General features: G+C 43.2%; 1 protein-coding gene across 6 annotated transcripts in view; it reads right to left on the bottom strand.

Annotated features, from left to right (window-relative positions):
* The window catches only part of FAM135B (family with sequence similarity 135 member B), a 367515-nt gene that overhangs the window by 64559 nt on the left and 278247 nt on the right, over positions 1 to 24709 (bottom strand). For 5 of the 6 annotated variants that reach the window (XM_016959901.4, XM_063817398.1, XM_063817401.1 and 2 more), the window contains one exon: positions 134 to 287. In XM_016959901.4, the coding sequence (XP_016815390.1) occupies positions 134 to 287 (154 nt within the window). Of the gene's footprint in view, positions 1 to 17; positions 288 to 24709 lie in introns of all 6 variants that reach the window. The other variant, XM_009455974.4, reaches the window with a different exon arrangement.

Here is a 24709-nt window from a genome sequence, read left to right on the forward strand (position 1 = left end):
TCACAGCCCAAACCTACCTGGACCAGTGTTATTCCTGTGACATTTACAAAAGCATGCCAGCTTTTCCCCATCCCTTGTCTGGAGGAGGCACATGAGCTGCTGGGATGGGCTTGCCCCTGTCCTGGGCCCTTACCCAGCTCCGTGTGTGGCAGCTCTGGGATGTCCCGCATGATCACCAGGAAGTGGAGACGGAGTCCCCGGTAAGCGTGGAGGAGCAACAGGCACAGGTCTCGGTGCCACTTGTGTGCGTGCTGCATGCAGTTCTCAGAGGTGATGTAGAAGCTTCCCTAAGGGGTGAAACAGAAACAGAGGCTGAGGAATACTGCACCTGGCCCAGGCAGCACAGGGCTGTGATGCTCCATCCACCCGCACCAACATTTACAAAATGTTTGGAGGTTCAGGGAAGGAAGCAGACCCCATCCTGAGTAAAACTGGAACATGGTTGAAGATTCCAGGAAAAAGAGAGTCCTGAGCTGGAATTGCTTCTTTATCCCTCCAGGCAAGACAACACTGAAATCTGCCACACCTTTGTCTTATATTCAAATTAAACTAATAAAATAGCAACAATAATAATGAATGATCATGAAGGTGATGAGGACATTGGCCTCACAGGTTTGAGACAATCGAGTGGCCCCACTTACAAGCTGATATGGTTTGGCTCTGTGTTCCCACCCAAGGCTCACCTTGAATTGTAATAATCTCCACATGTCATGGGAGGGACCCAGTGGGAGGTAACTGAATCACGGGGGCGGGGTTTTTCCATGCTGTTCTCATGATAGTGAATAAGTCTTATGAGATCTGATGGTTTTATAAAGGGCAGTTCCCCTGCACATGCTCTCTTGCCTGCCACCATGTAAGACATGACTTTGCTCATCCTTCACCTTCTACCATGATTGTGAAGCCTCCCTAGCCATGTGGAACTGTGAGTCCATTAAACCTCTTTCCTTTATAAATTACCCAGCCTTGGGTATGTCTTTATTAGCAGCCTGAGAATGGACTAATACACAAACCTCCTTTCCCCACTACTGCAGGGTGCACTATAGAGGCCATGGGACAGGTGGCCGTGGGCTCCTTTGCAGAGAGAAGAAATTTAGAAAGACCCTTGTAGCAGGTGGGTGAGCAGTAGGTCGTGCTGAAAAGGAGGAAAAGAAAGTGTCATCGTAATGTAGAAAGAAGTTGTGAGGTTAAGTAACCAATGCTGAAAGCACACCTGTAAACAGCTCTGCATGTGAGCATGCAGTGTCAGAACACTGTACATTATATTTTGTTTGTAGAAATAGAATGGATTAAACTGGTACAATTACAAAGTAATTTGTCCAATGAGGAAAAGACACCTAAGTCTACAGTGCACTTGGAGACCTAGGCATGATGAAAAGGAAGGAACAGGACAGTTCTTTTCTTGCCAACTCAACAGAGAAGGATGTCCTGAGGTGAATTTCAAAAGAGATTTGTTCTTAGAGCAGAGAAAGGAATCGTGTGGGAAAAGGCCTGGGCACAGAGGTGGGAGTCCTTGAGTAGTATGCTCGTGCCCATCTACTGTTCACATGGCTGTGACGGGAGGAGGCAGTGGCTCTTCATGTTCCCAGGCCACCTTGCCTGCCTGCTGGAAGAAACGCCAGGTGAGGAATTGATGGCATTTCACCCTTGGCTTTTGCGAGTGAGTCTGCACAGCCAATGACTGGAGATCCTTCTGCCTTGCTTGGTCTCCTTTCTCCTAGCTGCCATCCAAGAGGGCTGAGTTGATCCAATGTGGTTGGGCAAGTCTCCTGGAGTCGACACACATCTGTACATCATTGGCACTCCCAAGGGTGTTGTATAGGCAGATAATGACGGGCACTATTATACCCTCTCTAACCACCGTACCACAATGATTGTCATGTGTGATGCAGGGTGCTACCAATTTGAAAACTTGGATAGAAGTCTCAGGCCTGCTGCCATATACCTCTGAGACTGTCTTAGGTGAGAGACTATGAGAAACCAGGAGAGGGTCACTGGGTTGTGCTCTCAGGAGCAACATCTGTGCAGCTGTAAAGCAGGATGGGTGGAGGAACTGCACTGCATTGTCCTGCAGGCACAACGGAGACCTCAGCTGATGCCATGGGGAGTGCTGGGCCTGCAGAGTTACCCGGCCTTGGGGCAAGGACCAGGTCTCTGTACCCGTTCACTGATCAGTACTTGGTGTGGGTTACCCTATGTATTAGTTCGTTTTCACAGTGCTATAAAGAAATACGTGAGACTGGGTAATTTATAAAGGAAAGGCGTTTAATTGACTCACAGGTCTCCATAGCTGGGGAGGCCTCAGGAAACTTACAGTCATGAAGGAAGGGGTAGCAGGCACATCTTACATGGCATGAGGAGAGAGAAATGCAAAGAAGGAACTTCCAAACACTTCTAAAACCATAAGATCTCATGAGAACTCACTATCATGAGAACAGCAGAGGGGGAAACTGCCCCAGTGATCCAATCACCTCCTCCCTCAACACGTGGGGATTACAGGTTCTTCCCTTGACACATGGGGATTACAGTTCGAGATCAGATGTGGGTTGGGACACAGAGCCAAACCCTATCACCCTAGCAGGGAAGTGTAACCTTGCGGGAGCAGCTCTCTCCAGACAGGGCAGTCTCCATACTTAGCCAATTGCTGTGGACCACCAACATTCCCAGTACTGTGAGGAATGAATGGCTCAGGTCTGAAGGTAGGGCTGGACATCACACCACAGAGTACAGGGAAGAGACCCCCTGTAGAACTTTACCCTTCATGGCTTGCATTTCTCAGCTCTGAAGTCTGGCCTTGGATTAAAAGCTTGTCAAATTCTTTCTGATTTGAACTTAAGACATTCAGCAAGGTTTGAAATCAGAAGACTTGTCCATTTTGGAACCAGAAAACTCAACCAACTGCCCTGTCTGTGCTCACCAGGCATTCAGGGTAACCCATATATTCACATTTCTACAACTTTCCTATTATATTAAGGTTTAATACAGAGAAGCCAGTATGGCTGTAGAAAGTCTAGGAGGGCTTGTATGCAGCACGGAGCACATCAGACCAGTTAGATCTGTGGAGCAGGAAGGAAGCCACTGCTTAATGAAGCATCTAGATAGGCCTATTGTACTTTATCTCTTTTGATCTTCAGCAAGTACCATGAAAGGCAGATACTCTTATTTTGATTTTCAAAATAGAATATAAATACGGTAAAACAAACAAAACCCCATCAATATCATCAAAGTAAACACAACATGAAGTGTCCCATTCCCCACAGCCTAATAATTTTTTTCTTGTAGATTCTTCTGGAATACTACCCATCTATGCTTTTGTATATGTATACACGCTTGCTATATGTGTGTATGTCTTGAAAACATGCACTGACACACTTATAAGTTGGAGAATGCTCTGGACATTTCTCGGTTCCTTGCTTTTATCACCAAATATTGGAATTCTTTCTGATCAGATCAAACAATAATAATAGAAATTCTTATTTCCATTTCATAGATCAAAAGACTATGGCTCAAAGAACTGAGTGACATGTGCAAGGTCACTCTGCTTGCCAGCAGCAGAAATTTTGTTTCTCAGGATTCAGGGCTGATGAGAGGTTGTCCTTTCTCAGCATGCCACACCTGCCTCTGAAACCAGGCCTGGCAGAGAGCACATGCTAGACAAAGCTCCGCTTGCTTTGACTGAGGCATTCAAGTCCTGCAGTGTCTCTGACAGCTGTGACTAAGCAGAAATGAAAGCAGAAAGGGGATTAACAAAGGCACCAAATACAGTAGTCATGAGTCCCCAGCTGACTTCAAGCGGTCCTTACAATCCCATTTTCAGGTCCTGCTACCTGCCACTGTCTCACCACCTTGGTCTCATTCTGCAAAGCTTCAGGACACATTAAAGGTAGCAAGGAATCTATGAAGTCTCTTATCAAGTTTGACTTTTAAAACTAGATGCCAATGTCATAGAGATTTTTCAAGAGACACTTTAAGAAAACTTTGGGGAATCGTCACAAGGCTGATTCAGCATGATTATTGAAATAATAATAAGTCAAAATGCTAATCCAAAGAGAAATCCTGAAAAAAATATATATGGCTAGAGAGTATTATAAACTAAACAAAACAAAAAAACTTCCATTCTTCATAAATTGCTCAGCAGCACGACTTTTTGAAGCTGTGCGATATACTGCAGAAAATCCCATTAGTCAGTCGGGCAGACCTGCAGAGTCGGTGTCAGAGTGGACGGGCCAGTGTGCCTCCATTAGAATTGCATGAAGAGCATTGAAAAACCCTGCGCCATTTTCCCTAGCACAAAGCAGTAACATTTTAGCAACACTCTTCAGCAATCTGAAATGAAACCCCTAAATAATAAAACGAGAAGCAAGCAGGCAGGCAGATCATTACATTGTGAATGAACTGGCAAATAGAAGGTCCCTGGCCTGGGCCTGCCCCACAACAGAAGCAGGACAAAAAATAGGCACCTCTCCGCTGAGTGCAGTGGCTCACGCCTGTAATCCCAGCACTTTGGGAGGCCGAGGTGGGCAGATCACAGGAGGTCGGGAGTTCGAGACCAGCCTTACCAACATGGAGAAACTCCCTCTCTGCTAAAAATGCAAAATTAGTCAGGGGTGGTGGCGCATGCCTGTAATCCCAGCTACTCAGGAGGCTGAGGCAGGAGAATCGCTTGAACCTGAGAGGTGGAGGTTGCGGTGAGCAAAGATCACGCCATTGCACTCCAGCCTGGGCAACAAGAACGAAACTCTGTCTCAAAAAAAAAAAAAAAAAAAAGGCACCTCTCCCCTTCTGAGACTGAAGTAAGTCCACTGCAAATGGGAAAATATTTGTATGGTTAAATATGGAGTCTGCAACAAGAGATACAGGGCAAACAGTCTGTTTTTTTTGTTTTGCTTGAGATAAGGCCTTGCTTTGTTACCCAGGTTGGAGTACAGTGGCGCAATCACGGCTCATTGCAGCCTCGGCCTCCTAAGAGCAAGTGATCCTTCCACTCCAGTCTCCTGGGTAGCTGGGACTACAGGCATGCACCATCACACTTGGCTAATGTTTTAATTTTTTTGTAGAGATGAGGTTTCACGATGTTGCCCAGGCTGGTTTTGAACTTCTGGGTTTAAGTGATCCTCTCTCCTCAGCCTCTCAAAAGTAGTGGGATTCCAGGCATGAGCCATGCCCAATTAGTCTTCTTTTTTGCTTTCCCACTTACTACCAATGTCACCTTGGGGAGGTTTCTTCCCCTCCCCACACAGCAGGTGCATCACCTGAAAAGAGGGCACAGTCCTGAAATCAGCATCAGAGGGTTGCTATTAAGGATTAAATGAGATTATTCCAGCAAAATGCAGACTTATGTAATGCTCCAGTGTAAAGTCAGTGCACACTAAGAGGAACTTTTGCTTACACGCTCATTGATGGCCTCGGTGAATGTTGTCTATGGATGGTGCAGCTTAAGATTCAACAGTGATCCACTTAGAAGCCTAAGAATGAATTTTAACTTAGTGGGGAACTCCGCAGGGACACAGTTTGGTTTGAAGGCAGAATCTGGAGTCAAATAGGCCTGTACCTCACTTACGGATGGCTCCCTCACTAGCAGGTTGCCTGAGCTAGACCTTTAACATAGGAAGTGCCAGTTTCCTAACGAGGAAAGTCAGGATAAAGTTAGTTAAAATGCTTATGGAGTGCTTGGTTTACAGTTTAGTACTTGATAACTGTTAGATAAGATGTTTTACTTTCTAATTCCTTTATTTCCTAACAGAGTATATAGACAAATCAGACATAGCTTAGCTTGTTATCAACTCTTTCCTTTATGCAAATGTCTCTCAAATCTATGTCTCTACATCTAATTCCTGCACTGGGCTCTAGATGTCTATTGTCTAAACTTCTGATTGGATGGCTTGCCAAGCTGTCACAAAACCATCTTACATGGAGCTCACTAGATCCTTCTTTTCCCTCTGGTCTTCCTGAACGGACCCCACTTTGCCCAACACCCAAGAACAAAACAGATTCTTCTAGATTCCAGCCTTCATTCTCACTTTGAGCATCTGTCAGAACGTCTTGATGGTTCTACCTCTCAAATTCTCTTATCTCTGCCCCAGGTTGAGCTGTCTCTATTGCTTACGTGAATTATTAAACATATCCATCTAATGTGTCTTGCTGTTCTGATCTTACCTTCCACCTGCCGCTCCTGTCTGTGCAAGTGGGTCATATCATTATCTACTGTGCGTAAGAGAAAGTTCGAATTCTTTTGTGTGCCATTCAAGGACTTTACACCTTAAAGCAGTAGTCCCCCTCCTTTTTGGCACCAGGGACTTGTTTCATGGAAGACAATTTTTCCATGAACCGAAGGTATGGGGGATGGTTTTGGGATGATTCAAGAGCATTACATTTATTGTACACTTTATTTCTATTATTATTACATTGTAATATACGATTCACCATAATGTAGAGTCAATGATAGCCCTGAGCTTGTTTTTCTGGAACTAGATGGTCCCATCTGGGGGTGATGGGAGACAATGACAGATCATCAGGTATTAGATTCTCATAAGGAATGGGCAACCTAGATCCCTCCCATGTACAGTTCACAATAGGGTTCATGCTCGAGAATCGAATGCCACCACTGACCTGACAGGATGTAGAGCTCAGGTGGTAATGTGAGTGATGGAGAGTGGCTGTAAATACACATGAAGCTTCACTGGCTCACCTGTCACTCACCTCCTACTATGCAGCCCAGTTCCTAACAGGCCACAGGCCAGTACCAGTCTGTGTCCCAGGTTTGGGGACTGCTGCCTTAATGCATCACATTTCCAGACTCACTTGCTATCTCTCGTTTTCCTCCAGAGCTTTAGCGGCACTTCTCTTTAGGGCCTATGCTCTTGCCGTTGGAAATGTCTTTCTGAATTAACCCTACTCATCACCAAGATGCAGGTCAAATGTCACCTCCTCTGTGACAATCTCCAATCATCCCCTCCTCATGCGTACTTCATTAGACCAATTCTTCCTGTATCTCTCATTCCAATACTCCCTGAACACTTTGGGAGTAAAAAGAGTTTTTTACTTTTTAGTTTTATTTTTCAGGTTGTCTTTGAAACGGAAACAATTGGCACCTAGATTTCACTGAATACACAGAGAAAGAGTGAATGAATGAATGAGTGAGTCATAGCATCCTCTATGGGGCACTGCAAAGGCATGACAATGTAGACTTGATGTATACAGGCCTGGCCTCAGGGTCCAGCTTACCCTCACCGCCTCCTACTTTGGAATCGTGGAACATTCACACAATTTTGGGATTTGGATTAGGATTTCCTAGATTACAATAATAATCATGCTATAGAAATATATGTCCTATATAAATATACTTGTTTATGCTTTATGTGGCATATGTATGTAACCTGATTTTAACTTTGCCTGGGATAAACACTGATAACTTTTCAACATGATTCAAACAGACCCATAAAAGCAAGACATATTTTTTAACCGAGAAATATCAATGCATTGTTTGTGTTACAATTATGGAAGAATGCATAAATGGAATTGGCTTCTAATATTCCAGAGGTTTATTGAAAAAAAGAAATGTAAGGTTTATCAGACTTCAAAATCTATAATGCTACTAAGAGTCTAGTGTTCATGATATGTCTGCTGTGTGCCTGGTACTATTCTTAGTGCCTGGATTCCTCTTCTTGGTGATTCAGTGAGTTTTACATTATTATCCCATTTTCACTGATAAGAAAACAGTATCATCATAAAAAACAGCTAACACTTATTATTTGACTCTTAAATGTCAGGAATTAAGTGCTTTATGTGTATTAAGCATTTAATTCTCTTGCCAACCCTATGCAATAAGTCTGAGTACTCACACCCATTTTGGAGAGTGGAAAACTGAACCTTAAAAGGGTAAATAATGTTTGCAGGTCTCATGGCAAGAAAGTGGCAGATCAAGAATCCAGACATGATGTGGTGCTGGAAGCCCCCAGACTTTTTCATCTCGATGCTGAACTTCCTCTTTGAACTGAGCTTCAGGCAGTTTAGATAGTTTGCCTGTGTTCACACATCCAGGAAACAGTCGAGTTGAACTTCTAACTCAGGTCAGGGTCCAGGTTTAAAAAGGAAACCAGCTTCATCAATTACAAAGAAAAGCAAAGCCTCTTGTGCCAGCTGTAGCTTTGCTGCTAACTAGCTGCAATCTGGGAAAATCACTTACCTTTCCGGCTCTTTAATACCTTCTCTGTCAGCCACAAATTGCTGAGCTTTTAGTCAGTAATACCTAAATTATGTGTCCCAGTACTCTGGATTGTGGTGACCAGCTTTGAGTTGAACTGCAAATATTTCTCACCAAAAATTTAAAATATAAAATTAAAAAATGACTTTTTCTATTAATACCATTGGAGTCAAAGGTACCAATGTTGTCTCCTCATTGACATTCCACAGAGTGTATCTGAGAATGAGAAAAAGGGAGCAGAAGCTGCTGGGCTGGAACTGAGGGGTGGGCATACGAGTGGGAAGGCAATTGAGAAACCTGGTCAAGGTCATGTTCTGACCCAGGTATCTGCTCCAATATGCATGTATGTACTTGCTGCCCTCCCCCTTCACACAGCTCCAGCAGCACCTCCATCTACACACAGCTCAGCATCACCTCGACCTATGCAAGACTCCAGCATCCCCTTCACCTACACACAGCTCCAGCATCCCTGCCATCTATGCGTAGTTCAGCATCCTCTCCACATACCCAGGGCTCCAGCATCACCTCCACCTACACACAGCTCCAGCAGCACCTCCACCTACACAGAGCTCCAGCAGCACCTCCACCCACGCACAGTTCAGTATCACCTCCACCTCTGCAAGGCTCCAGCATCCCCTTCACTACCCACAGCTCTATCATCCCCTCCACCTACCCACAGCTCTATCATCCCTTCCATCTACACACAACTCCAGCATCCCCTCCACCTACACACAACTCTATCATCCCCTCCATCTACACACAACTCCAGCATCCCCTCCACCTACCCACAGCTCTATCATCCCCTCCACCTACCCACAGCTCTATCATCCCCTCCACCTACACACAACTCCAGCATCCCCTCCACCTACCCATAACTCTATCATCCCCTCGATCTATGCACAGCTCTATCATCCCCTCCACCTACCCACAGCTCTATCATCCCCTCCACCTACCCACAGCTCTATCATCCCCTCCACCTACCCACAGCTCTATCATCCCCTCCACCTACACACAGCTCTATCATCCCCTCCACCTACCCACAGCTCTATCATCCCCTCCACCTACACACAACTCCAGCATCCCCTCCACCTACCCATAACTCTAACATCCCCTCGATCTATGCACAGCTCTATCATCCCCTCCACCTACCCACAGCTCTATCATCCCCTCCACCTACCCACAGCTCTATCATCCCCTCCACCTACACACAACTCCAGCATCCCCTCCACCTACCCATAACTCTATCATCCCCTCGATCTATGCACAGCTCTATCATCCCCTCCACCTACCCACAGCTCTATCATCCCCTCCACCTACCCACAGCTCTATCATCCCCTCCACCTACCCACAGCTCTATCATCCCCTCCACCTACCCACAGCTCTATCATCCCCTCCACCTACCCACAGCTCTATCATCCCCTCCACCTACACACAGCTCTATCATCCCCTCCACCTACCCACAGCTCTATCATCCCCTCCACCTACACACAGCTCTATCATCCCCTCCACCTACCCACAGCTCTATCATCCCCTCGATCTATGCACAGCTCTATTATCCCCTCCACCTACCCACAGCTCTATCACCCCCTCCACCTACCCACAGCTCTATCATCCCCTCCACCTACACACAGCTCTATCATCCCCTCCACCTACACACAGCTCTATCATCCCCTCCACCTACCCACAGCTCTATCATCCCCTCCACCTACCCACAGCTCTATCATCCCCTCCACCTACCCACAACTCTATCATCCCCTCCACCTACCCACAGCTCTATCATCCCCTCCATCTACACACAACTCCGGCATCCCCTCCACCTACACACAGCTCTCTCATCCCCTCCACCTACACACAACTCTATCATCCCCTCCATCTATGCACAGCTCTATCATCCCCTCCACCTACCCACAACTCCAGCATCCCCTCCACCTACACACAGCTCTATCATCCCCTCCACCTACCCACGGCTCTATCATCCCCTCCACCTAGCCACAACTCTATCATCCCCTCCACCTAGCCACAACTCTATCATCCCCTCCACCTAGCCACAACTCTATCATCCCCTCCACCTAGCCACAACTCTATCATCCCCTCCACCTAGCCACAACTCTATCATCCCCTCCACCTAGCCACAACTCTATCATCCCCTCCACCTAGCCACAACTCTATCATCCCCTCCACCTAGCCACAACTCTATCATCTCCTCCACCTAGCCACAACTCTATCATCCCCTCCACCTAGCCACAACTCTATCATCCCCTCCACCTAGCCACAACTCTATCATTCCCTCCATCTATGCACAGCTCTATCATCCCCTCCACATACACACAGCTCTATCATCCCCTCCATCTACACACAACTCCAGCATCCCCTCCACCTACACACAGCTCTCTCATCCCCTCCACCTACCCACAGCTCTATCATCCCCTCCACCTACACACAGCTCTATCATCCCCTCCACCTACCCACAGCTCTATCATCCCCTCCACCTACCCACAGCTCTATCATCCCCTCCACCTACCCACAACTCTATCATCCCCTCCACCTACCCACAGCTCTATCATCCCCTCCATCTACACACAACTCCGGCATCCCCTCCACCTACACACAGCTCTCTCATCCCCTCCACCTACACACAACTCTATCATCCCCTCCATCTATGCACAGCTCTATCATCCCCTCCACCTACCCACAACTCCAGCATCCCCTCCACCTACACACAGCTCTATCATCCCCTCCACCTACCCACGGCTCTATCATCCCCTCCACCTAGCCACAACTCTATCATCCCCTCCACCTACACACAGCTCTATCATCCCCTCCACCTACACACAGCTCTATCATCCCCTCCACCTACACACAACTCCAGCATCCCCTCCACATACCCACAGCTCTATCAACCCCTCCACCTACACACAACTCTATCATCCCCTCCATCTATGCACAGCTCTATCATCCCCTCCACCTACCCACAGCTCTATCATCCCCTCCACATACCCACAGCTCTATCATCCCCTCCACCTACACACAGCTCTATCATCCCCTCCACCTACCCACAACTCCAGCATCCCCTCCACCTACACACAGCTCTATCATCCCCTCCACCTACCCACGGCTCTATCATCCCCTCCACCTAGCCACAACTCTATCATCCCCTCCACCTACACACAGCTCTATCATCCCCTCCACCTACACACAACTCCAGCATCCCCTCCACATACCCACAACTCCAGCATCCTCTCCACCTATGCATGGTTCCAGCATCAAAGGATCCTACAAGCGAGTGTTGAGTGATCACAGACACATCTATATGGCTCTGTCCACATGAGAAATAAACTCAGTTTTGTGTTCCTCTCCTTCTATAAATTTGTTGTATTACTGTGTCCCTCATGGAAATCAGGGAGAAAATATTGATCATCTTCTATTCTCAGCTACTTTTACATAGACGGCAATAACTCAGTGCGGTTGGCTGAAACAATACTTTTTTTGTTGTTTGTTTTGAGACTTGTCTCGCTTTGTTGCCCAGGCTGGAGTTCAGTGGTACAATTTCAGCCCACTGCAACCTCTGCCTCCTGGGTTCAAGTACCCCAGCCTCCCAACTAGCTGGGATTACAGGCTCCCATCACCACGCCAGGCTAATTTTTGTATTTTTTAGTAGAGATGGAGTTTCATCATGTTGGTCAGGCTGGTCTTGAACTCCCGACCTCAAATGATCTGCCCACCTCGGCCTCCCAAAATGCTGGGATTACAGGCATGAGTCACCGCGCCCCACCTGAAACAATACTTTAAGAAGATGAGGGTCTCTGTGAAGCTTGAGGGATGCCTTCAGCTTTCTGAAGGCTCCTGAGGGACAATTCAATGCATAAGATCCCACAGAGTGGAGCTAGAGCCAATGGATGGATGTCATAGGAAGGCACATACTGTGGGTGAGAAGGCTAATTTTCCACTCTTAAAGTCTTTTCAACACGGAGGGACACCCATTAGCATAATAATCCTGGCCTTTCTCTGCCCATTTATTGGGCAAATGTTGAGTTTTGAAGAAGAAACAGGTCTGCCTTGTTCTCCCTCAAAGGCGTCAATCTCCATCACTCTCGGCCCTGGGGTAGCCTGGTGAAGGAGGCATCCTGCAAGGGAGGCTGGTAGCTGATAGCACTGCCATACCAGGGTGGGTAAGTAGTTAAATCCAGGGCTCATGATTCATGTATCTTTTTGCCCAAAGACATAAACAAAAATCTGCAATTTGTCCTATCCAATTGGTTCAGCACTCATTTGGGGAAAAGAAGGTATTGTTTTTCAGTGCTGCTTCACACCCAACTTCAGATTCCATCTCCTTGGATGATGAGGCCACTGAGGTTATCACCACTCCACTGTGGACAGACTGCCTCAGAAGCCTCCTATCACCCAGGGTGCTCAGGAATTGAGGTTGGGGGTGGCACACAGAAGAGTCCGTCAGTGCTGGGTAGAGGGTTCGAATAGGTCAGTGAGTGGTGTTCTCATTTCAACAAATCTGTTTCGTTTATAGCAGTTTTATATGCTGGATTCTAAAAATTAAAAAAAGAAAAAGTTTGAAAATCATTAAACTAAATGAATACCTCTGGAAGTCTTAGCTATTCCATTGTGATCCAGAAGGCAGGTATGAATTATGTGGCTGAAAATCAGACCTCAACAATCTTTTTGCTCATAGTTTTCATTTCTTATTCCTAAATATTGTTTTCTTTCCTCTCTGTTTCTAAGTCTTGTTTTATCAGCATTTTTTAAAAATATTCTTTCTGATCCAGTTTATTTCAAAATGATTGCAAGGTGATTTTTAAAAATATATTTTGTGAGGCAAAGAAACAGAGTCCCACAAAAACATCAGCAGATGTAGAATTAGAGGAAAGATCCAGGGTCAAGTCTAGGCTTTGCTCCTCCCTTTGGACAGAGACTTTGCTGCCCTCAGAGGGCAAGAGTGAGGATAAAGGGGAAAGAGTTCTTTGCCATCATAAAGCATGACAAACATTAGTCTTCTGATTATGATTATTATTGGTAGGAATTCCATATGAATCCTTCCACTGGTGTACTTAAGTGATATTTTATTTAGTAAACTAGTAAATTAGTCAATTCTTATATTTCCAAGAGATTTTGACCTATTCAGAACTTTAAAAAAAATCTCATTATTAGTTAGATAAGTTGATATATTGACTATGAATAATTCATAACCATCTTATAAATTACCTTAATATCTATGATACATGTTGCATGAATACATAAGTTGTTGTTATTAATCTGTTTGACTTTAGAGAACTATATTTTCATATTAGAAGCATTGTGGTTGGGTTTCTATATATTCCTCAGCAATCAATGAGGTCAGTCCCATTTATCATCGTGATCCTAATTGCTGGGTTTTTTTGGTGGTTCCTGTGTGCCCATCACTGCGGTGAACACTTGAGGTCTAGAGGTTAATGAATACTGTCCTCACCTGGAGGAGAATATACCCAAAATGAAGAAATCTGGGTCACAAACACATAATTGCAGCACAATATGGTAAGTATGATACCAGAGGAAACCATAGGATGTAGAGAGTGTGAGATAGGGCACACAGAGGCATTTAACACGTAGGGGTAGAAAAAGGCTTTCTGGACAGATGCTGCTGCAGTTGGATCTTGAAGGCATAGGTAGATACATAAGGAATAAGAGGAGGGTGTGACAAGCACAGAAGCCATCATAAACAAGGGCATAGAGTGAGTAAAATAACAAAGTGCAGGGAGACAGAATGTGGGCTGCCAGATGTGGGCTGCCAGAGTCCAGGAGAGAAGCAGGAGATGAAGCTCAATGGACAGACTGAATCAGGTCAGGTCATGGAGAGCCAGGCATAGCACGTTGATCAAGAATCAATTCCTAGGAAACTAGCAACATATTAACTATGTCCAAACCATGTGATACTGTGCCCTTCAGGGAGATACAGGGAGGCCCTTCTCTGTGACTCTGGCTTCTCACTGGCTCTGGTTTCTGGTCCCTCAAACCCTTAGGAAAGTTGTAATCATGGTATAAATTTTACATAAGTGGAATGGGCCCAGAGAGGTTAAGTCAATGGCCCCCAGTCCCACATTTGCTAAGATACAAATGTAGAATTCCAAAATAGCACAGCCTGGCTCAAAAGCCAAGCTCTTTATCCCACATGGGACTATTCTGAATTCACCAGAATTAAAGTCCCCAAATAGAAAGGTGGCTTCTCAACTGAGGGCAAGACAATGAGAAAAGAGATAATGAAAATAGCAAGAGTAAGAAGAAACGGCCATCAGATAAATAGGATTAATTACGTAGAGTGTGAAGGCTCAAGCAATGATTACTCCCATCTCTGAGAGGCTAGTCCAAGATCATCAAATCAGACATGTCTGCAGAATAAGTAAGCTATCAGTCTCAGTGCCTCTGGACATTGTGACCATTGTGTCTGTTTCTACTTTGAAAGTTGCAGCGGTTCACTATGGTGCCTTAGAGATTTAAAATTTTATGCTTTTCTGATTTTAATTATACAAGGCATTAAATTCCTCCAGCTGACACTGGGGCAAGCACAGAGTCAGCAGCTATGAGTCTCTTATTGTGAGTTCTAAGATCTCTTGTATGAATTTGGTCTTTGTCTCTCCCCCTAGTATTCTTGATGGGTGTATTAGTTCGTTCTTGCATTGCTATAACAAACTCCCTGAGACTGGGTAATTTATGAAGAAAAGAGGTTTAATTGACTCAAAGTTTGGCAGGCTTAACAGGAAGCATGACTGGGAGGACTAAGGAAATTTACAGTCATGGTGGAAGGTGAAGGGGCAGCAAGCACTTTCTTCACATCATGGCAGAAGAGACAGAGAGAGTAAGGGAGGGAAGCACCACACACTTCTAAACCATCAAATCTTGTGAGAACTCACTATCATGAGAACAGCATGGGAGAAATCCATCCCCATGATCCAATCACTTCCCACCAGGTCCCTCCCCCTAACACTGGGAATTATAATTCGACATGAGATTTGGGTGCTGACACAGAGTCAAACCATATCAATAGGCTTTCTACATATGGTGCATTCTGTAGGGAATCCAGAAAGTGTATCAGAACAAACAAGCATAGGAAACATATTCTATGTTCTGATACCAAGCATACACACACCCATGTAGCCCCTCATAAACTTCCTTACCTGAGCCTCACAGGGCATTCAGAATCATATTCAGTGTGGGGTGGGGGAGCAGAAGTGGCCTTTCTGTCTCAAAATTGGACCATCAGTATGGGGCATGGCTGTGATTTGAATGAGGTGTACCTGATCCCAGAGCCATGCTCCTAATCACCACCAATTTTGCCATTCTATAAAAGATGCTCAGTGCTAATGTTAGCTCTCTCTTGGCTCCTGCAAAAAACAGATCAGGCTGTTCTAAGGGATCACTAAACCACATGGGAGACCACTTAGTGGACCCTGTCATATGAGAATATTTAATTCTTTAGGAAAGCAGCTCAAAATAGGTCTGGCTTTTATTTAAATAACTATAGCAATCATAGAAACCAAAATAATAGTATTTGCATAATAAATCATAGTTTACCTGGGACTTTAAGATCAACTCTATAGGGTTTGTATTACTATTAGTCCCATTCTACAGACGCAGAGACAGAGGGGTGGATCTCTCAGACAGTGTCAAGAATCAACAGTTTCCTACAAAATCATTTATCAACATTAATAGCTCACAAATAATCTGAGCATATTTTAAGTAAAATTTGGATCATATCAACAACCATGTTACATTCAAATGTCATTGCATGGTTTTGGTAGCTGCATTTGCATAGGGTTTAAGATCAAGTTGTTAAACATATGGCCATGCTGAAGTGACAGTATTGATATTGCATTGCAACATTCTAAAATTGAGACTAGGGCATTTGACTTCTATTTAATGCTGCTCTGCACTTATTGACTGTTTGTTATCTGCTAGTACGCTGCTGAATGCTGTGAACACCTTCTATATGGCATATACCATGGATGTATATGCAGCACTTCTGCAATCATTTATTGCCTCCACTATAAAATAGCAATTATAAGTCTGGGCATGGTGGCTCACTCCTGTAATCCCAGCACTTTGGGAGGCCGAGGCAGGTGGATCACCCGAGGTCAGGAGTTCAAGACCAGCCTGGCCAACATGGTGAAACCTCGTCTCTACTAAAAATACAAAAATTAGCCAGGTGTAGTGGTGCACACCTGTAATCTCAGCTACTCGGAAGGCTGAGGCAGGGCAATCACCTGAACCTGGGAGGTGGAGGTTGCAGTGAGCTGAGATGGAGCCACTGCACTCCACCCTCGGTGACAGAAAGACATTGTCTCAAATAAATAAATACAATAAAATAGCAATAATAATAGCAATTACCTATTAGCAACGTGGTGAGGAGCAACTAGGGCAGATAATGTAACCAAGGTGCTTAAGGGAGAGTCTGACAAAGGATGGACACCTGGCAAAAAATAGGTATTTGTGCTATGAGTACATAGAAGAAAGGTATGCAGCCCTCACTGCAGGTGTAGGGGGAGTGATGGACCTCAGGAAGAACTCTAAAGTAGAAAGAGGGATGCTTTAGAGGACTCAGCAGATAGAGTGATGTTGCTGGCCGTCACACTGGCAACCGTACTATACAAATCTTGCCCCGCTTTTCCCTGCTCTGAAGAGACTGAGGCACAAAAAGGAAATAAGAGGGAAAAACGAAATAAGAGGGAACTAAAGCCTCGTTTTCCTGCAGTCTCACAAACACAGCTGCCCCTCTGCCTTTTGCTTTTCAGGATTATAGACAGATGATATGCATAGGCTATTTCACAATTGGATTTGCTCACAATGACTCTGCAGACAGCAGATTCTTTAATTAAGGCAACTGAAGTCAACACATCATTCCAGTGTGGAGAATACTTAACAATCCACATTTGAAAATGCTGAATCTATCTATTAAAACATTTATAGATGGCACTTTCATTTTCTAGCATTTTACTTCCATTTGTTCTTCATTAAAAGCAATTCCCCTGACTGTGTGCAATGTTCAGCAATTTTGTTAGCAGTTGGCAAATTGGATTCTTAATATTTAATCTAATTGGGAACAACATTACACAACTCAAACTGAACAAGCAATTTAGTTGTCAGATCATTATAAAACCATAAACACCTTTCTGATGAATGCCTTTATTTTTATAATGTGGCTTGAAGGTCCGATTTTTAAAAAAAATTACTAGTCTCCAATTTAATGTGTACACACGTTTCTTAAAAATTACTAAAGAATCACTATGTGTAATATTTTTAAAAATGTGAGACATTGTCTGTTAAATGAAATGAGCGTGAGCTCCACCATCCCATCGGGGTCCACTTAGATTCAGATACTGGCTTTGTAAATTGTAAACTCTGAGATCATGGCTAAGAAGTGACTCCTGAGAGTTCCTGCCTTCATGTGAAAATGCTGAATAGAACTACAAAAACAATATTGGAATGAGATACCACCTACTGGATACGATTGTTGAAAAGATTAAATTTAGAATAAATTAAATGACTGATATGTATTAAGTGCACCGTACGATCACTACATAAATAGTAGCCACGGTGAATTAAGTAATAAGTATTATTGTCATTATTAGTGTTAATTCTTTCTATTAATATCGTTATAATGCCAACAGCATATCATCTCATTTTCCCTCATAATTAGACCACAGTCCAGAGTTACAAGAGACAAACAGATGGAGGAATGGGAGAGGATGGCTAAATTCCGTGTGTTGTTTTCAATTTTATGTAATTTCTTTTTTTTTTTTTTTTAGCTTGATGTCTTTGACTGCTTTAAGACTTGGCTCTCAGATCTGGCAGAAATAGCTTTTGGAGATAGAATTTTAGCTTGTTAAGGATCAGATGTGGAGAAAGTTTATCTCCCTTGCAAATTGCTGTTTATAGATTTAAGCAAGAGAAGGATGGATTTAAACACTAGAATGATGCAAGAGGTAAAAATAAATGAAAATGGACTGGGGGGTTGTACAAAGGAGGGAAAGTCCAATGAACTCACTTAGAAGTAGAGGGGAAGCAGCAAGCTCCGCTAGGCTGGAATCCACTTAGAGGACAGTATCAAGGAGGCTCCCACAATGAACAGGAGAGCCTGATGGATAGTAGAGCTTCTGTAGCCCTGAAGACTTGTGGCTGGAAGTCTGCTCTCAACCCAACTGGACTCAACATAACTTTTGGTGGTGTTCAGGATGGCTTTGTTGTGGGGGCCTTTCTAACCCAGGGACCAAAGCCTGATCATCCTCCTGTGGTTTCGTGTTGACCTAATTTCTCCAAATCCAGCCTGTTCTGTCCCTGACACCAGTCTCCCATCCCAACACAACTGAGTCTATATTCTATGCCTTCACGTTACCAAATCCATTGCGCAGACAGCCAGGTAATTGCCCCTGGCTTTTTTTCAACAGAGATCCCAGGAAATGAGAGTCTATCTCCTCTTGGGAACTGCTCTGCCATATCCCTGACTCAAATACTCTTACTATTTCTATGCAAAGGTAATAAACAGTTCTATCAAGAATAATTATGATTTGTGTTATTATGAATAGCCATATTTTAGAATTAAGCATAATACACGCACATAGCATGCTTAACATGGTGCATGTATGCATTTATTCAAGAATCACTTATTGGGCATTGTTTCTGGACTAGGCACCAAGCTGAACTCTACTAGAAAATGAAAATATTATTTGTGTATGACTTTGGGTTCAAGATCTTTGCAGTTTAGCATGTGAGGCAGCACACAGACTAATGATTTTAGGAGTCTGATAAGTGCTATGATAAATTTATGCATAAATGCTATTGCAGCACAAAGAAAGATGTTTGCATCATTCTCGGGTCAGTCAAGAAAAACACCATGTAAAAAATAATCCTGTTGTTTAAAATATATAGTTAGCCAGATAGACACATAGGTGAAAATTCCAGGCACCTAGATAAGGAAAAACCTACTGCGGAAGGGAAAAATAAAATTGATATGATTCTAGCAGAAAGTACAAGGTTGAAGCTGAGCTTAGACTCAGAGGCATAAAGCAGTATGAAGGTCTCTCTTATTTGTCATGGTGATACATGTAAGATTCAGCACCTCAAATTAGCCTTAGGTGAAGATAGAGCAGAGGGAAGAGGATCAGAAAAAAAATAAGGAAGTTGGGAGTCTGTGCACTGTCTGGATAAGAAGGAATTAGGACATATTTGCAGGCAGTGGAAGAAGGGGAAGAGGCAAAAAAAGCAAAGACACAGTTTGTAGAAATCAGTCACTAACGTAGACATAAGAGAGAAGAAGGGATGGGGGATAATTCTGAGGTTTCCAGTGACTCAAACAACACAGATTTTTCAAAAAGTTTTAGATCCCATGAAGATGGACATGATTAAATATCTAGACATGATTAAATATCTAGAGTCTAACAGCCTGGGCTCAAACCCTAGAACCACCATCCACAATCTACCTAATCTTGGGCCAGTTAGTTATCTCTCTATGCCTAAGTTAACCTTATCTGTAAAATGAGGGAAAACTAATAGATTCCTGGTAGGGTGCTAGTGAAGAGCAAATTAGATAACGTGTGCAAGAACTTAATATGGGAGATAGAAAATAGTAAATACTCAAAATAATATTTTAACTGATATTATTCTATTAATTGAAAGTATGGACTCTGATCTGAATGTTGGCCATAGAGCCATTTCCTTTATATCTATAAACTCACCACCATGATCCCTGGAAATAACTATTACATAGCAAAGAGAACATTAGACTTGGAATCTTGAATCTAGCATCTAATATTTACTAGATGAACAATCCTAGGCAAGTCACTTTCAGTCTCTGAGCCTCAGGCTTCCATTCTATGATAGAAGTTAGCAAGTTGCAGAGGCGTTATCAGAAATACTAAATCAAACAAGAGGATGAAAGTGCTTTGGGACAGACAGAACATTATAGAACCCCCAAATCACGTTGCATTAATTGATATATCAATAATAATTGTCAGAAAGTACAACTAAGGCACTTTGGGAAGGTTGCATGGGCACTCCATTCTCCACACCCTCCTCCCACCCATGAATGGCTCAGATCCTACAAGTGATGCCAAGCAAAGATTAGAGAAGCCCCCAGAAGATATTCTGGCAGCCATGAGCAAGCATCAGTTTCTTTGGACATTCTCTTGGGAATGAGAATGAGATCAGCATAGAACAGGATTCTCTGTGCTACCCAGAGAAAGCAATTACTGAGTCCGAGGGGATGGTAAAAGTCAGTGGAAGCGATATTCATTTCCAATAACAAATACCAGAACAAACGATGTTACAGTGAACAGTACAGTGTACATGCTACTACACCTACAGACAAGGAGCCTGTCTGCACATGGAACAATCTGAAGACTTGGTTCCAATAGGGTTTCCTTGTCATATCAACTCCAGGAATAGAAGATCTGCAGTGGAATGGTGGCAGTGAGTTGCTGGTTGCCAATTAAAATCTAAATAACTACAATAACAATTTTTATGAAGACACTACCAATAAGACTTAGAACCGTTGGAGGATAGCTAGATAGAAGAGGACACATCTGATCAATTCTGAGATAAGCTTTCTTCAGACTGTCTTTTAATAACATTCACACTCATGATATTTATTGAGTTCTAGGTGCTTACACAGATGCTGAAGGTTATAGCATGAAGGCAGACATGTCTGCCTTCACCAGGCCTTCAGCCTGTAGTGAAGACAGACTACTGTCTGCAGTGAGATTGGCATTGCACTAATGGAGAAAGGGAAAGGATGCAGGTAAGGGGTGCTGGGTAATGCCTGTCTGAGCCAGGAGCATTCATTCTGAATCCTAAAGAATGGCCAAGAGAAAGCTTCAAAAAGTCAGTCATCTGATGTGCTGCCTTTCTCACTCATTTGGGCAATAAATACCTGAAGTCGTCTGATGTGTTTATGAACAAGTTGGTGGTTGGAAAGTATTACTGTTTCTAAGCCCCATTAAAGAGCCAGTGATGGGTTGCTCATTAGAGAGTGAAAATCTGCTCTCTAAACTCTGATTAATCCACAGGAATCTTTGACTTGGTAGTCTTTGCAATAAGCATATTCATGTAGCCTAACCCATGTTCTTGAAAGACAGCTACAATCCTAACCATCTTATAAAAGGGGAAACGAGGCATGAGGACACATAATAAGTAGACTACAGAGCTTTCCAGGGCTTTGGGCTATGGAGTCTACCAGCTTCTTCACTGTATGGTTATGCGACTTTGGTCAAATAACAGAAACCCTTGTTGCCTTGGTTTCCTGATGCACATGATAGTATAATAATAGTCACCTCAAAGCTGTGAGGGATAAGTGACATAATCTATGTAAGCATTGCCTGTCACCAAAATGACCAGCATCATCACCACCATCATCAACAGCATCATCACCATTATCTAATACCTGACGAATATGCCCACTTAGGTCAAGAGTCTGGAAATTTTGTTCAGAATCTATATTTATGTAAATAGTAACTAAATGAAATAATGTGCTTCATGGCTAGAATTATCAGTATACTTCTGGATAGTCATATCTAGACAACAAAATGGTATAACTGAAAAAGTTCTTAGCTTAAGAGTGGGAAGAAGTAATTTGGAATTCCAACATTGTTCTCTGTAAGATGGGAAAAAAATATCTCTTGCCTCTAGCCTTCCATGTGAGGCTATTCATTTGTTCTCTGATATATTTCTTTTTTTTTTTTTTTTTTTGTTTTTTGTTTTTGAGATGGAGTCTCCCTCTGTGGTCCAGGCTGGAGTGCAGCGGCACGATCTCGGCTCACTGCAAGCTCCGCCTCCCAGGTTCACACCATTCTCCTGCCTCAGCCTCCCGAGTAGCTGAGACTACAGGCGCCCACTGTCACACCCAGCTAATTTTTTTGTATTTTTAGTAGAGACGGGGTTTCACCATGTTAGCCAGGATGGTCTCAATCTCCTGACCTTGTGATCCACTCGCCTCAGCTTACCAAAGTGCTGGGATTACAGGCGTGAGCCACCATGCCCGGCCGATATATTTCTTTATACAACAGCATTCAGTGAGTTTCCTCCTATGCGTGAGGCGCTGAGGATGTATCATTGTTCATGAACTACCTGGTCCTTTCCTTCATGGAGTTTTTGTAGCAGTGGAGACAAAGTAGGAAGAGAAAAAGCTGAATGTTACTATGAAACAGCCATGGGATGAAGACAAGATACTGGAGGGATTCTTTCAGGCCATCTCATAAATGTAAGGAATTCTTATTTCTGTATCAAAAATTACCTCTGTCTTCCAAACAATGAAACTATTAATGGAAGTCATATTTAACTCCCACCTCTTCACACTAATTGGTAGACTTTAATGGGTGAAAATTTAGTATTTATGGAAACATGATAACTAAGATTACTTCCAAATGTGTGAGCAATGAGACTTTAGGGGAAAATAAAAATGGAATCCATGTAGATGCAGTTCTTGAATTAACCAAAAAATGTCTGTGCATATGAGCAAAGATAGAAATAATTCTACTTCTATTGCTTCTAATTAAAGCTCTACTAAAAATAGTGAGAAAAATAAAAGGAGAAGGAAAAAGATGAGAGCTACCATTTATTCAATATTTACCGTAAGTCAATCACTCTACACATTAATCATGAGAACGACCATAGAAGTCACATGGGGATAGCAATATGTCCTGCTCACAATCACATATTAATTTAGTGCAATACCAATATAGAAAATAGTGAAGAGTTCAGAATTATAGACGTGGGTTACAATTTGAGCTCTAATAATTTCCCTTAGGAAAGATTCCTGGCGTCTCAGATCCCCTGTTTGCTCCTCTACAGAGTGGGACTCATACTTAGAAATGTTCATGGATGTTAGAAAAGTTAAAAAGATGATATTTGCAAAAACTGAATATACAGCACAGAGTTGCTCAATAAATATCCCTCCTCCTTTCTTTTTACATGGGCAGTGGTTGCCTTCTTGCCTTCTAAGGTTTGCTACAGGCCACTCTAGAGACCCTGTTCAATGCCCTGCTCCTCCCAAACTTACACACACACACACACACACACACACACACACACACACACACACACACAGAGAGAGAGAGAGAGAGAGAAAGAGAGAGACAGAGATTTATGAATAGAATGTTGTCCCATCAGACAAGGCAACGCAGCCAGGAAACTGCTTACCAGGCACCAGTAAAATACTCCGCAAGAAAATGAAATTGATCCAAAATAGAAAATAAAACTATTTCTAAAATTCCAACAATAAAATTAGGTTGAAATGAGTTGAATGCATTTGCAGGTGATGATAAATATCATGTGCCTACTTACCTGGCTAACCCAGTGAGAGCTGTATCTGTAACTGCCATTAATAACCACACATCTGAACACTAGTAATTTGGTCTCCATGGAAACAGAAGGTACTATCTTCACTACTGTTCATAGATGGATCTTTTATTATTTCAATATTTGAAAAGTGATTTTTCAAGATGATAGAAACTGTAAAATATATTCAATTATGCATAACATGGGAGATAGGAAGTGGGGAGTTTCAAATACGCCTTTGGTTTTGCTTATTTTTCAGGGAGAAAAGAAAATGACACTGATGGGGAGAACAGGTTGATATTTTAGAGGAAAGGATCACAATTCCTAGATCTCCTGTAATTTCTAACATTGTTAAACCTGGAACCTGTCCCTGGCAGCTTTCATCATAGGGGTTGATTTGCTGCCTTTAGTCATTTCACAGAAGTCCACCAGGTACCAATAAATGCCCAGAACCCTAGTGAATTAAGGAAGGCCACTCGGCAATCACACAGTGAGGATCATAAAATCTGGGTAAATATTTGAGATGGGGATTGAGAAAATAACAAAGAAGCATGGTCTAAGATACCAAATGGACCAGGCCTTCCTATTCCTCCACTAGTTAAAACAGAAAACCAGGGTCATCCTTGTATGTTCTTTCCCTCTCACCCAGACGTGTTCATTCTCTCTCTTAAATGACTCACTTTACCTCCCTCCCCCATTTCCTATTGCATTAGCACGGATCAGGTTCTCCCTTGGAATAATCCAAATGTATTTTTACTAGTCAGCTCTTTCCCTCTAGGAACTCATGTTCTGGTAGAAACAGAAACAGATGCACAGGTGCTTGTGATAAGCAATTCATATGAACTATTCATAGACAACAGCTAATGAAAGGCTGACCTCCTGCCCTGGATTATCTCATGGATTTTAATATATTAACTCATTTTCTTCTCACCCCAAACATACTGATTTTTCTGTTAATATTATTTCTATTTTACAAATGCTTTAACTCATACACAAATAGGGTGATTTGCCTAAAATCACACAGACACATGCACAAACACACACACACACACACACACACACACGTGTGCTCATGTGCAGAATTTAACAAAGCAGAGAGCAGAACATAAGCAATCTGGGCCCAGTGCCCCATGGTGATAACTAAAGCAGGTATATAATTTGAAATGCTTGGGTTGCCAAAAGGTGACAGTATTTCAAGAA

The sequence above is a fragment of the Pan troglodytes genome, chromosome 7 (genome assembly GCF_028858775.2).
Source record: "Pan troglodytes isolate AG18354 chromosome 7, NHGRI_mPanTro3-v2.0_pri, whole genome shotgun sequence".
Classification (NCBI taxonomy): domain Eukaryota; kingdom Metazoa; phylum Chordata; class Mammalia; order Primates; family Hominidae; genus Pan; species Pan troglodytes.